General features: G+C 47.1%; 1 protein-coding gene across 2 annotated transcripts in view; it reads right to left on the bottom strand.

Annotated features, from left to right (window-relative positions):
• EIF4E3 (eukaryotic translation initiation factor 4E family member 3) overlaps positions 1-13,212 on the bottom strand; it is a 54,737-nt gene that overhangs the window by 24,428 nt on the left and 17,097 nt on the right. Inside the window, exon 1 of one of the 2 annotated variants that reach the window (XM_073592040.1) lies at positions 7,532-7,775. The exons of the other annotated variant lie outside the window; for it this stretch is intronic. Within the exon in view, the coding sequence (XP_073448141.1) occupies positions 7,532-7,770 (239 nt within the window). The 5' untranslated portion in view covers positions 7,771-7,775. Of the gene's footprint in view, positions 1-7,531; positions 7,776-13,212 lie in introns of those variants that run through there. 2 annotated transcript variants of the gene reach the window in all.

Raw genomic sequence — 13,212 nt, 5'->3', positions numbered from 1 at the left:
CTGCAATAGAAACAAGTTTTAAAAACACTGCTTTAAACAATTTGAAGATCAGGTCGGTTTAATTTTAACTAGGTTAGCAGTATGGGCTTGCTATATCCAAATAAGAACTTGCATGGAGTTTGTATATGCGGGTTTCTCTGGAGTCCTCTTGTATCCTATGACACAAAACACACTGGCAAACTATCGGGTCTACAAATTGTGACTGTATAATGATCAGGCGTACAGTTTCCCAGCTGTCACGTAAATGGATGTCAACAGTCTGTATTCTGTAAATGATTTCGAAATAGGTCAGCGCTTCATAAAAAAGGTAAATAAATATTGCAGACGCAGCAATGACTTTGGAAAGCTTAGATGGGATATTTTTAGCTGCATGTATATTAAGAGAACACTGACATATGGCCACTACCTACCCTGGGCATGTCATGTTTGCAAACACTACTATATTAAGAAAATAAACAGGATGTATACAAACCAAGGTCACAAACCACCACATTTTACCTGCAGACTATGGGTCCATTTAAAGGGGTTGTAAACCCTTGTGTTTTTTTCCACCTTAATGCATCCTATGCATTAAGGTGAAAAACACCTGGCAGTCATCGGCCCCCCAATTTTTCTTACTTGAGCCCCTTCATCTCCTCGGCGGGGATGCACTGTCCCTCTCTCCATGGGATGCCGGATCTTGATTGGATAGATTGATAGCAGCGCAGCCATTGGCTCCCGCTGCTGTCAATCAAATCCAATGACGCGGGCGTAGGGGCCAAGTCCAGCATTCGTATCTGGATGCAAATGCTGGACTTGGGAGCACACTTGCAAGTTAAACCCCTCGAGAGCTTCTCCTAGGGGGTTATCTGATGTGGGGAGGAGCCACGAGAGCTGCCAGGGGACCACAGAAGAGGATGTTTGGGACCACTGTGCAAAACAAGCTGCATAGTGGAGGTATGACATGTTTGTTATTTAAAAAAAAATAAAAATGACCCTTTACAATCACTTTAAAGTGATCGTAAAGTCTTTGTTTTTTGTAAAACAAACATGTTATACTTACCACCTCTGCAGTTGGTTTTGCACAGAGCAGCCCCGATCCTCCTCTTCTCTGGTCCCTCTACTGCTCCTGGCCCCTCCCTCCTATCGAGTGCCCCTCAGCCAGCAGCTTTCTATGGGGGCACCCAAGCAGAGTTAGGGCTCTGTGTATCCATTCAGATATGGAGCCCTGACCCCTTTTCCCCCCAGATTGGCTGGCTGACTGAGCCAATGGCACCGCTGCTGTGTCTCAGCCAATCAGGAGTGTCCCGGACGTAGGGTTGCCACATCATCCCTTTAATCCAGGACACCCATTTAATTACACAGGTTCTGAGGCTGATTTAATGCAGATAAGGCACCAAATGAGTTTAATTACCACCTTAATTAGCCACAGAACCTGTGTAATTAATATGTGACCTGGATTAAAGGGATGACGTGGCAACCCTACCCGGATGGCTTAGACATTTGTGGACATCGGTGGAGAGAGAAGGGCCCAGGTAAGTAATTAGGGGAGGCTGCAACACACAAGGTTTTTTTTATCTTAATGCATTAAGAAAAAAACCTGCCTTTACAACTCCTTTAATCCATACTAAAGAAATGGTATCCAGACTAACCAGAGGGCACCCAAAGTGAAAGTGTAGTAAGGCCGCTTTCACAAGGGCACCTCTGGCTTGCAGATCACTCAACTGAGCAGGCTGATGACAGGTCCAGTCTCCTATATGGGGAAATCGGCTGGAAACTGACCACATGTCCGTTTTTATTTGATCCCATCTGCCAGATAGATGCAAAATAGGACCACCATCCGTTTGGATTTTGTGGGCAGGTGTGGACCAGATGGTGGCGGTCGCCAACAGACAGGTGTCTGCTGACATCCACCGCTTCATAGGAGGAAACTGCAAGGTCTGATCAGGTCCACCTGAAAAACTGACAGGCTAACCTGATTGGAAGCCTGTTTGAAAGGACCCTATAGGCAAGAAGAAAAAAAAAAAAAATCCTCCTTTTCCTGACCGGTCACATATTGGCTTCATTAGTTCCAATCCTCCAACAATTCATTGGCTTCCAGGTGGGGACATTTGCTGCAGAGCTCTAAAGGGTATGAACGTTAATGCTGACTTGTCACTAAAAGCTTTACCACTTTACCTCTGGAAGATTTACCCCCCTTCATGACCAGGCCATTTTTTGTTTAGATGTCAAGATCAGTATTTTCTTGCTAGAAATTACTTAGAACCCTGAAACACTTTTTAGCAATGACCATAGAGAATAAAATGCGGCTGTTGCAATATTTAGTTTTTTTGTATAATGTGAAAGACGTTACGCAATGAGAATAGTGATCTTTATGCCAAGAAAAAAAAAAAAAAAAAAAGTTTCTTATTTTAGCCAGAATCGTGCAGCTCTACTATCCAATAAAAAAAAAAACAAAAACAAAAAACAAAAATGTCTTCATAAATTTAGGTCAATACATATTCTGCTACATATTTGTAAGAAAAAAAAAGTGTATATTGATTGGTTTGCGCAAAAGTTACAGCATCTACGAACTATAGGATATGCACCTAAAGCCTAGTACACACAATGAGATCAGACGTTGCGATTTACCGTGCAAAAATCGGGGCAAAATCACATCACGATTGGGGTGCCATTAGAAGTAATGGCATCACAAATGCATCCTGCGTTTTGCAGCCATTTGAAATCGTGAAGTGGAATTGCAGCGATCCTGTCCACGATCATGTGTGAATACAGCCTTAGTGGAGATAAGGTGGCAACAGAACCACCAGATAATACATCTACCAGTTTCTGCTTCACTCATTTTGTGGATGCTTCCTCCACCTCTCTTGCTGCTACTTGAATACTATCCCATCAGTCGGCAAAGGGATGCACCCCTACCAAAGAGGTCCACCACCGCACAATGACAGGGTGGAAGCCAGTCAACAATTTCTAGTGCTGTTAAGACCATTTCGTGCCAATGGGTGCATATTATTCGGTTTAGTTTTTCAGATGTCTTGGACACTGCTTTGCTAAATAACATTTGTAAAAAACAAAAAAAAAAAAAACAAACCCTATTCTGTATCAAGCCTTAAAGTAGAACTATAGGCCCTTTATTTGGCTGCTAGCAGGGGTTAAAAGCACCCCGCTTCCAGCTGAATTGCGCTGCTAAAAACGCTGTTGCCACTAGCGGCGTTTTACCATCAACGCCCACGTGTGAAAGCAGCCTGAGGGTTTAATACTACTATAAGAAATATGGGGGCCATGGAGATCATATTCTTTACAATCTGGTCAACCCCATTTTCAAAATTTCTCTGCGGGTTCATTTATGGCGAGCTTAAAGCGGAACTAAAACGCGCTCAATCAGCATTAACCATTTTTAATCCTTATACTGCTGGCCTTAGTAAAAGATATATTCTATTTACTGGTTTTAAACTTTACATTTCTTCATTTACTTCCATATTTCTGGCCTAGGTCAAAATGTCATACACCCGAGGAATCTTCATGGGCATTTTTTTTTTTAATACCTAGAGGGAGGGGCTCTCAGCTAAGCACACCCTCCATGCCTGAGCTAAGAGCAGACGGATTCCAGGAAGTAAATGCTACATGAATCTGCTCTTACTCAAGATGGATGTGGCTAGGAGTGTTAAGTTGACATTTTTCAAGGGGTTTCTCAAAATATGGAGACACTGACAGAGGAGCTTGCTATGATTATTAAGAATTAAACAGCTTTTTCAGTTTGTGGTGTTCATACACAGTTGCGTTGCACTTTAACACATTAGAAAACACAGCATTTGCATATGACTCATGTGGCTTTGCTTGCAGTGTAAAGGGACAAAACATTTACTGCAAGCTTTTTTTACAACATGCTGGAAAATCCCTTTAGAAAATCCCTCTGATCAAATGAGAATTGGGACGGATCTGTCTTCAGTACTCAGAGCTAGTGCAGACATTGAGAACATTGTATGGCCAGCCTGGGCCCACGGGCTGGCAGAACGGTTAGATTGGCAAAGATCTGCACACCACAGCCAACTCAACTTTCCTGCTCTACTGGGTTGATGCCGAGTGCCGGTGTCAGGAATGCGAGAACAATTATGGAGTCTGCTCCAAGGAACTTTAATTTGTTGCCCGTTTGTATACAATATAACCTCAGTGGTTTGTGTTAATTATTAATAATGAACAGCATAGGGTGGGAAACATAAGGAAAAAGGAGCCGGGGCTATAGATAGTGATGCTGGAAAACAGGGTAATAAGAGACAATGAGAAGATGGTAAATAATCAAAGATACACAGCACTGGGACAGAGGATGTGACAGGGAAAGGGGGGGGAGGTGGGACAACGTAAGGTCAGAGGGGGGGGTGGGGGGGACCGTGCAGAGGGACTGAACTGTATAGACTGAACAAGGGGCACAGAACAGCTAAAAAAAAATAAAGAGCACAAAGAGGTGGAGAGGCCACAAGGAAAGAGGGGGGGGCACACTGGAGGGATTTCAGATCATGGGTAGTTGAAGGGGGGGGGGGTGTCAGGACACAGAGGGACAGAGGAATGTCAGGACGCATAAAGGGGTGGGCACAGTCGCGGAAGGGGGGGGGGGGGGGACGCATTAAGGGGTGGGCAGTCGCGGAAGGGGGGGGGACGCATTAAGGGGTGGGCAGTCGCAGAAGGGGGGGGGGGGACGCATTAAGGGGTGGGCAGTCGCAGAAGGGGGGGGGGGGGGGGAACGCATTAAGGGGTGGGCAGTCGCAGAAGGGGGGGGGACGCATTAAGGGGTGGGCAGTCGCAGAAGGGGGGGGGGGACGCATTAAGGGGTGGGCAGTCGCAGAAGGGGGGGGGGACGCATTAAGGGGTGGGCAGTCGCAGAAGGGGGGGGGACACGCATTAAGGGGTGGGCACAGTCGCGGAAGGGGGGGGGACACGCATTAAGGGGTGGGCACAGTCGCGGAAGGGGGGGGACACGCATTAAGGGGTGGGCACAGTCGCGGAAGGGGGGGGGACACGCATTAAGGGGTGGGCACAGTCGCGGAAGGGGGGGGACACGCATTAAGGGGTGGGCACAGTCGCGGAAGGGGGGGGCACGCATTAAGGGGTGGGCACAGTCGCGGAAGGGGGGGGGGACGCATTAAGGGGTGGGCAGTCGCGGAAGGGGGGGGGGGAGACGCATTAAGGGGTGGGCAGTCGCGGAAGGGGGGGGGGGGACGCATTAAGGGGTGGGCAGTCGCGGAAGGGGGGGGGACGCATTAAGGGGTGGGCAGTCGCGGAAGGGGGGGGGGACGCATTAAGGGGTGGGCAGTCGCGGAAGGGGGGGGGGGACGCATTAAGGGGTGGGCAGTCGCGGAAGGGGGGGGGGGGACGCATTAAGGGGTGGGCAGTCGCGGAAGGGGGGGGGACGCATTAAGGGGTGGGCAGTCGCGGAAGGGGGGGGGACGCATTAAGGGGTGGGCAGTCGCGGAAGGGGGGGGGGACGCATTAAGGGGTGGGCAGTCGCGGAAGGGGGGGGGGGGACACACGCATTAAGGGGTGGGCACAGTCGCGGAAGGGGGGGGGACGCATTAAGGGGTGGGCACAGTCGCGGAAGGGGGGGGGACGCATTAAGGGGTGGGCACAGTCGCGGAAGGGGGGGGGACGCATTAAGGGGTGGGCACAGTCGCGGAAGGGGGGGGGACGCATTAAGGGGTGGGCACAGTCGCGGAAGGGGGGGGGACGCATTAAGGGGTGGGCACAGTCGCGGAAGGGGGGGGGACGCATTAAGGGGTGGGCACAGTCGCGGAAGGGGGGGACGCATTAAGGGGTGGGCGCAGTCGCGGAAGGGGGGGGCGCATTAAGGGGTGGGCGCAGTCGCGGAAGGGGGGGGCGCATTAAGGGGTGGGCACAGTCGCGGAAGGGGGGAGATGCATTAAGGGGTGGGCACAGTCACGGAAGGGGGGAGATGCATTAAGGGGTGGGCACAGTCACGGAAGGGGGGAGATGCATTAAGGGGTGGGCACAGTCACGGAAGGGGGGAGATGCATTAAGGGGTGGGCACAGTCACGGAAGGGGGGAGATGCATTAAGGGGTGGGCACAGTCACGGAAGGGGGGGAGATGCATTAAGGGGTGGGCACAGTCACGGAAGGGGGGAGATGCATTAAGGGGTGGGCACAGTCACGGAACGGGGATGCATAAACGGATGGACAAAGGAGGGACACATTGTGGGGGGGAGCACAGTGGGACACATTAGGGGTGCAACACTCCACGTTCTTATCACACATGTCCCTGGATAAAGCTCTAGAAGATTTGGGTGCTGCATCAACCACCAGGTGGAAACTGGATCAGAAAGCCACAATGAGGATATTTGGAGGAAGTATCGTCCAATAGATTTTATTGAAGTATAAACTGATCACAGAACAGCTAGTGCAACATTTCAGAGTCATGTAGGACCCCTTAGTCGGGCATGTGATGGCCTGATGAACGGGGTCCTGCGTGACTCTGAAACGTTACATTAGAGGGGGAGGGATACCAGGACACCGAGGGAATACATTAGGTGGCGGAATACCAAGGGACACATTCAGGCAGTTGAATAGTGAGGGGGAGGGTTACCAGGACACAGTGAACACATTAGGGAGTTGCACAGCGGAAGGTGGGGAGGGGGATACCAGGGGACACATTAGTGGGTTGCACAGTGGGGGCACACACTAGGGCGAAGGGATACCAGGGGGGGGACTCATTAGGGCAAAGGGATACCGGGGGGGGGACACACACACACACACACACACACACACATTATGACGAAGGGATACCAGGGGGCACACACACATTAGGGCGAAGGGATACCGGGCGGGGGGGACACATTAGGGCGAAGGGATACCGGGCGGGGGGGGTGGGGCGACGACACACATTAGGGCGAAGGGATACCGGGCGGTGGGGGGGGGGGGGGGACGACACACACACTAGGGCAAAGGGATACCGGGCGGGGGGGGGGGGGGGGGGACGGGGACGACACACTAGGGCGAAGGTATACCGGGCAGGGGGGGGGACGACGACACATTATGGCGAAGGGATACCGGGCGTGGGGGATACACATTAGGGCGAAAGGATACCGGGCGGGGGGGGGGGGGGGGGGGGGGGAGACGACACACACATTAGGGCAAAGGGATACCGGGACGGACACACACACACACACACACACACACACTAGGGCAAAGGGACACATTAGGGGGTTGCACCGTGGGGGAAGGGATACCAGGGGGACACATTAGGGGGTTGCACCGTGGGGGAAGGGATACCAGGGGGACACATTAGGGGGTTGCACCGTGGGGGAAGGGATACCAGGGGGACACATTAGGGGGTTGCACCGTGGGGGAAGGGATACCAGGGGGGCACATTAGGGGGTTGCACCGTGGGGGAAGGGATACCAGGGGGACACATTAGGGGGTTGCACAGTGGGGGAGGGTAGAACACCAGCCCCTCACACATCACGGAGCTCACCCACTATACACGTCACTGTTGGAAGGGATCCTCCGACCCTCCCCCTCCTCCCTTGTTCCCTTCCCCGGTTACCTGTCCAACCAGAAGGTCCATGTCGTGTGTAGCGGGATGCCCTCGCTCTCGGCCTCCTGCGGCAGCTCCAGGTTCCCCAGCTCGCTCCGGTGGTTGTTGAGGCACAGCTGCTGATCTTCGGTGTCAGACTTGAGCCGCCGGTCCGCAGCCGCGGGGAGCGCCATCTTCCTGTGGACGAGCCGCTTCAGCTCCACCCTCGCTGGCATCGTCATCAACCCGGCCGCCGCGTGCTGACTCATTTATCTGATGCTGCGCGCGGCCGCTGCAGCTATAGCAACACGGGCGTGTGACGTCACCGGCAACCAGCCGATTGGCTCATCGCTGCTTTGGCTACCTGAAAGTCTTGTTTAACCACTTGCCACCCAGGCCAATTCTGACACTTCTCTCCTACATGTAAAAATCAGCATTTTTTTTGCTAGAAAATTACATAGAACCTCCAAACATTATATATGTTAATATTTTTTTTTTTTTACCAAAGACCCTAGAGAATACAATGGCGGTTGTTGCAACTTTTTATCTTGCACGGTATTTGCGCAGCAATTTTTCGAACGTTTTTTTGGGGGGGAAAAAAACAGTTTTGTGCTTTAAAAAAAAACAAAACGGTAAAGTTAGCCCAATGTTTTTGCATAATGTGAAAGATGAAGTTACGCTGAGTAAATAGATACCTAACATGTCACGCTTAAAAATTGCGCACGCTCGTGGAATGGCGCCAAAGTTCGGTACTTAAAAATCCCCATAGGCGACGCTTGAAATTTTTTTACTGGTTACATGTTTTGAGTTACAGAGCAGGGACAGAGCAGGGACAAAAGTATTACTCTCGCTCAACGTTCGCGGCGATACTTCACATGTGCGGTTTGAATACCATTTTCATATGTTTCGCTCACGGGGACAAGGGCGCTTTAAAAAAATTGTATTTTTTATTGTTAATTTTACTTTCTTTTTTTTTAGTTTACAACTTTTTTGAAAAAAAACATTTCTGATCACTTTTATTCCTATTACAAGGAATGTAAACACCCCTTGTAAATAGGAGTATGACATCACAGGTCCTCTTTACAGTGAGATTTGCGGTCAATAAGACCCCGCATCTCACCTCTAGGCTGGGAAGCCTGAAATAAAAAAAAAAGATAACAAAAAAAACGATCTAGGCTTCCCAGCCGAAGCGGCGCCGTTTTTTTGAATGCAGAGGCCGGGCGTGACGTCATAACATCGCACCCGGCCTCCGAACAATCATAGAGACTCCGGAAACCATTTGGTCTGCCGGAAATGTCTACGTTCGACATCCGGGGCAGGCGGATTCTGTGTCCGACTCACCGATCGTAGCGGTGAGTCGGTAGAAGCACCGGAGGGTGGCGGGAGGGGGGGGTGTCCTCTCTCACCTCTCATAAGAACGATCAAGCGTCGGAACAGCCTCTATGATCGTTCTTATGGTGTAGGGAATCGCCGGGTGAAAACGGCAATATCTTGAATGATTTCTGTAGCTACAGGCATCATTCAGATATCAGCGCTCAAAGTCTATCACGTCATATGACGGCGGGCGGGCGGCAACAGGTTAAAGGAGCTGTGAACATGGAATGGAATAAGCTGAATAAACCTCATCAAAGTCCAATACACAAATGTAAACACAAACTGTGGAGTGTTGTCCCAAATGATCAGACTGTAGGACTTAGCCCTCGTTCACACTGAAGGCGGGTTTGAAATTTGCAAGTTTTTATTTCAAAGTGTCATTTCAGTGCAAGTTCGGGGGGGGCGACTTGAAAGACACCTGTGCGGGTTCATGCACCGATATCTATTGAAATCGCCCCCGAATTCACCAAACGCATTGCAGGAACTACTTTTGGAAATCGGTGTGGTGCCACAAAGTCGGTGTCACACCAATTGGGACAATGCCGTCTCTGGCAATAGGCTGCGATTTTGCATGCGATTTGACATGTTAAATCGCGCCGACGTGAACGGGGTGGGGCGAAGACCCCTTTCACATGGGGTGGACTCCTTTAAGTGGATCTGCCTGCTCAGCGGGGGATCTGTCCGATGATCCTTGATGAGCAGGCGGATGACAAGTCTGTGTCCACTCCGCTTATGCAGAGCGGACACGGACACAGCTCGCTGTTCTCTATGGGGCGGTTGGATGGAAACGGACCACCTGTCCATTTCCATCCGACTCTCACTCGATTTGCTAGTTGGATGTGGAACGGATCCCCCTCCGTCTTTTTTTGGTGGCCCGGATCGGATTGGTTTCCTGGCGTGTGATATGTGTCCGTTTACATCCACCTCGTCATAAAGAACAATGGGTGGTCCGCCTGAAAAACGAACATGCAGACCTAACTGGTCCACTGGCTTCAAAGGGGCCTAAAGCCGAATCATGCCCTTGCTATAGGAGTAGGCCATTTACATATCTCATGAATCCTGATTGGAAAATTCTAGGATGTTGCTACTAGGCATGTGCAAATCGTTTAGTTCCAAATTAGTTTTTTAACGAATTTCGACAAATTGGTTAATTCGGAAATATCCGAATTAAGGAAAACCTGTTTAACAAATTTTTCCAAATATTCGTAAATTCGAAAAATTTGTAAATTCGTAAATTCATACATTCGTACATTAGTAAAATAGTGAATTCGGAAATTCAGAAATCTGAAATAATAATTAACTAATAATAACTTAACTACTATTACTAGTAACTATTAAATTATAGGTATTGTAGTTTCCTTTCAAATTTGGCTGTTAGTGAACGTAACACATACAAATTTATCCGAAGTTTACGAATGATCCGAAATAAGGAATGCCGTATCCAAACAAATGGAACGTAATGAATTAATATGAATAAATAACAATAATAATAATAAAACCTTTTTTATTATTATTTATTATTAATTTGTTCCGTTCCATTTGTTTAGATGCAGCATTCGTTATTTTGGATAATTCGTAACTTCGGATAAATTCGTATTTGTTACGTTCACTGACAGCCAAATTTGAAAGGAAATTACAATACCTATAATTTAATAATTGGTTACTATTTCAGATTTTCAAATTTTGGGGTTTTTGGATTTTCAAATTTCGAATTTACAAATGTACAAATGTACGAATTCACGAATGTACGAATTCACGAATGTACGAATTTAAGAATGTACGAATGAACGAATTTACGAATTAACGAATTTACGAATGTAGGAATTGCGATCATAACAAATGACCTGAAAAACGGAAAAAAAAATAAATAAACGAATGAAACGGAAACGAAAATGAACTAATTTTTTGGCTGTGCACATGTCTAGTTGCTACAAGTAGCCCAGCTGTTACTGCTCTCCATCACACATCAAACACCGACCTCAGAGCTGCTGTATCAGGAGGGTGAGAGAGAGAGCACGAAAAGGCGATGAATCAGAGAAAGAACTCACTCCTGGGATGGTGGAGGTGAACAGTAACAGCTAGGAGTCTCTTAGCAGCATCCTAGAAGTTTTCCAGTTAGGCTTCGTGAGGTACATAAATGGCCTACACCTACAGCAAGAGCAATATTCAACTTTAAAACTATTCAAAACTCGTGCTAAAGTATTAAATCAAAATAAATTTATACAAAAATAATAAACACAGAACTGCAGCTGCTGTGCAAAGGTGCTGTAACCTTAAAAGTGCTAGAAATTATGAAACAACGCTATTCAATACACATCGAGGTGATTAGTGCCATACACATCAATGTGTTTGTGCCATACAAAATCAAAATGCAACAAAAAAAAATATATAATATAATATTCACAAGTCTATAAAGTGCTTATATGAAAAAAAAGTGCAATGGTGCTCCAAACTTTGCAAAGTGTGAGGTGACTCCCCACTTCGGTAACCTCACGCACCAGAAACAATGGACCCTCAGCTTCGCAGTCTGGGGTCACAAAAGCAGCGATCTATTGATCTGGGCATGTGTTGGATGGTTTCTCAAAAAACTCTTAAAAGAGGGTACTTTATAAGAGAAAGGAAGCACCACACTCCATAGATGGGGAAATAGAGCAAATGCTCATAGTGAAATACCGCTAAAATAAGTTATCAAGCGCATTAAAGGCGCCACTTACAGGATATCTGGCAAGAACAGGCATCAGTGAAAACATCTGAGTTTACCGCTGTATAGCATGCATTCCACGTAGGCGGAAATTGCATCAATGGTTAACATGAACCGGAAGTGCGTTGACGTGTTTCGCCCCTCCTCCATCTTCAAAGGTCATGTCCCAAACCTATATCTACTTTATACAAATCCCTTCATCCTAATATACATGAGGGCCTTAACAAACTTCTAGATTGCTGGCGCGGGGGTGTTCCGAAACTAGACTCTGAGGACTGGGAGGGCATTTGGGATTTGGGATTAAAAAAATTGGTCTCTACCAGAAATCGATTGATCCAATTAAAAATTCTCTATAGGGTATATTTTACCCCCCAAAAACTGCACAGGATTTTCCCCTCACACCCATCGAACTGTTGGCGTTGTCCAGAGGACCCAGCCACATTCATACATGTTTTTTGGGATGTCCAGACATTAGGCACTTTCGGGCAGATGTCTCTAAGTGTATTTGTTCCATCACAACTGTTTTGATGCCCTTATCAATTGATATCTGTATACTTGGTCTATCTGGAAGTCCATAGTTAGTAAAATGGCACCACTGTATATATATATATATATATATATATATATATATATATATATATATATATATATATACTTATGAGTCTAGAGGATGCCCTAAAAAAAATTCTAAGGGCTGGAATGTTTGGACTGAATGTTTGGACTGAATCCAAGGAGACGGTGGCTTCCATCCTCATGTCCCCCTAGCACTTGTAGTAGTATTTCCTAGGCAGCGGTTATGGTTCATTTCAGAGTGCTATAGGATCATTCCTCTTTGTATTTAGAACTACTGCCCTAGGGCATTGGTTACCCTTTCAAGTGTGTTTTGTGTTCAATTGTTTTGTTAGGTCAAATTGTGTTTGTTTAAGCCCGGGTATGCAAAATAGGCTTTGTTTTGTATAACTATACCCTTTGAAATTCAATAGAAAACAATTTACAAACAAAAAAGCAGAGCTGTGAAGGTGATTGCAATATACAAGCACTACTTGGGTCTCAGCTTGGGCTCAGGCCATACCTGGAAGGAAGTTGTTACTTCCATGGAATCAACAGGAAGCTGAATATGGCCATGCAGCCATATTAGGACAATGATGTAATGAGAATCCTTGCCCCTTTGTGTACATGCTGCTGTAGGGTGGGGAATGCCCTGGCCACAGTTGTTTGGACTTCTGTGGGTGAGGTTGAAAGCTTCCTTTTGGTACAAACTTGTGCTCCTCCTTATGCTGGCCTTACATGTATAGATGTGCAAGTGAAAATATTCGTACAAACATTTGTACACATTTTTTTTATAGATTCATTGTTGGACAAATGTTGTTGAAAAACTTTACTTGCTTTTAACATTTGATTTTATAATGAATGTAAAAAAAAATCCTTCCTGCTCCTTTAAATTGTGCTTGAAAACGAATGTCGATTTGACCCCACTAACAATTAGAAAAAGAAATGAACGTTCTTAACCTCCCTGGCGGTATGATTATTTCGGATTTTAGGTGCTGAAAGCGGTACAATTATTTTGCATGGAAATTTGGCGTTTTATATTGTAGGTCTGTAAATCTTAACAATAACACACTTAAATCTGTCCAAA

The sequence above is a fragment of the Aquarana catesbeiana genome, linkage group LG07, assembly GCF_042186555.1.
Source record: "Aquarana catesbeiana isolate 2022-GZ linkage group LG07, ASM4218655v1, whole genome shotgun sequence".
Taxonomy (NCBI): Eukaryota; Metazoa; Chordata; class Amphibia; order Anura; family Ranidae; genus Aquarana; species Aquarana catesbeiana.
This window is presented reverse-complemented; position numbering and strand designations above follow the sequence as displayed.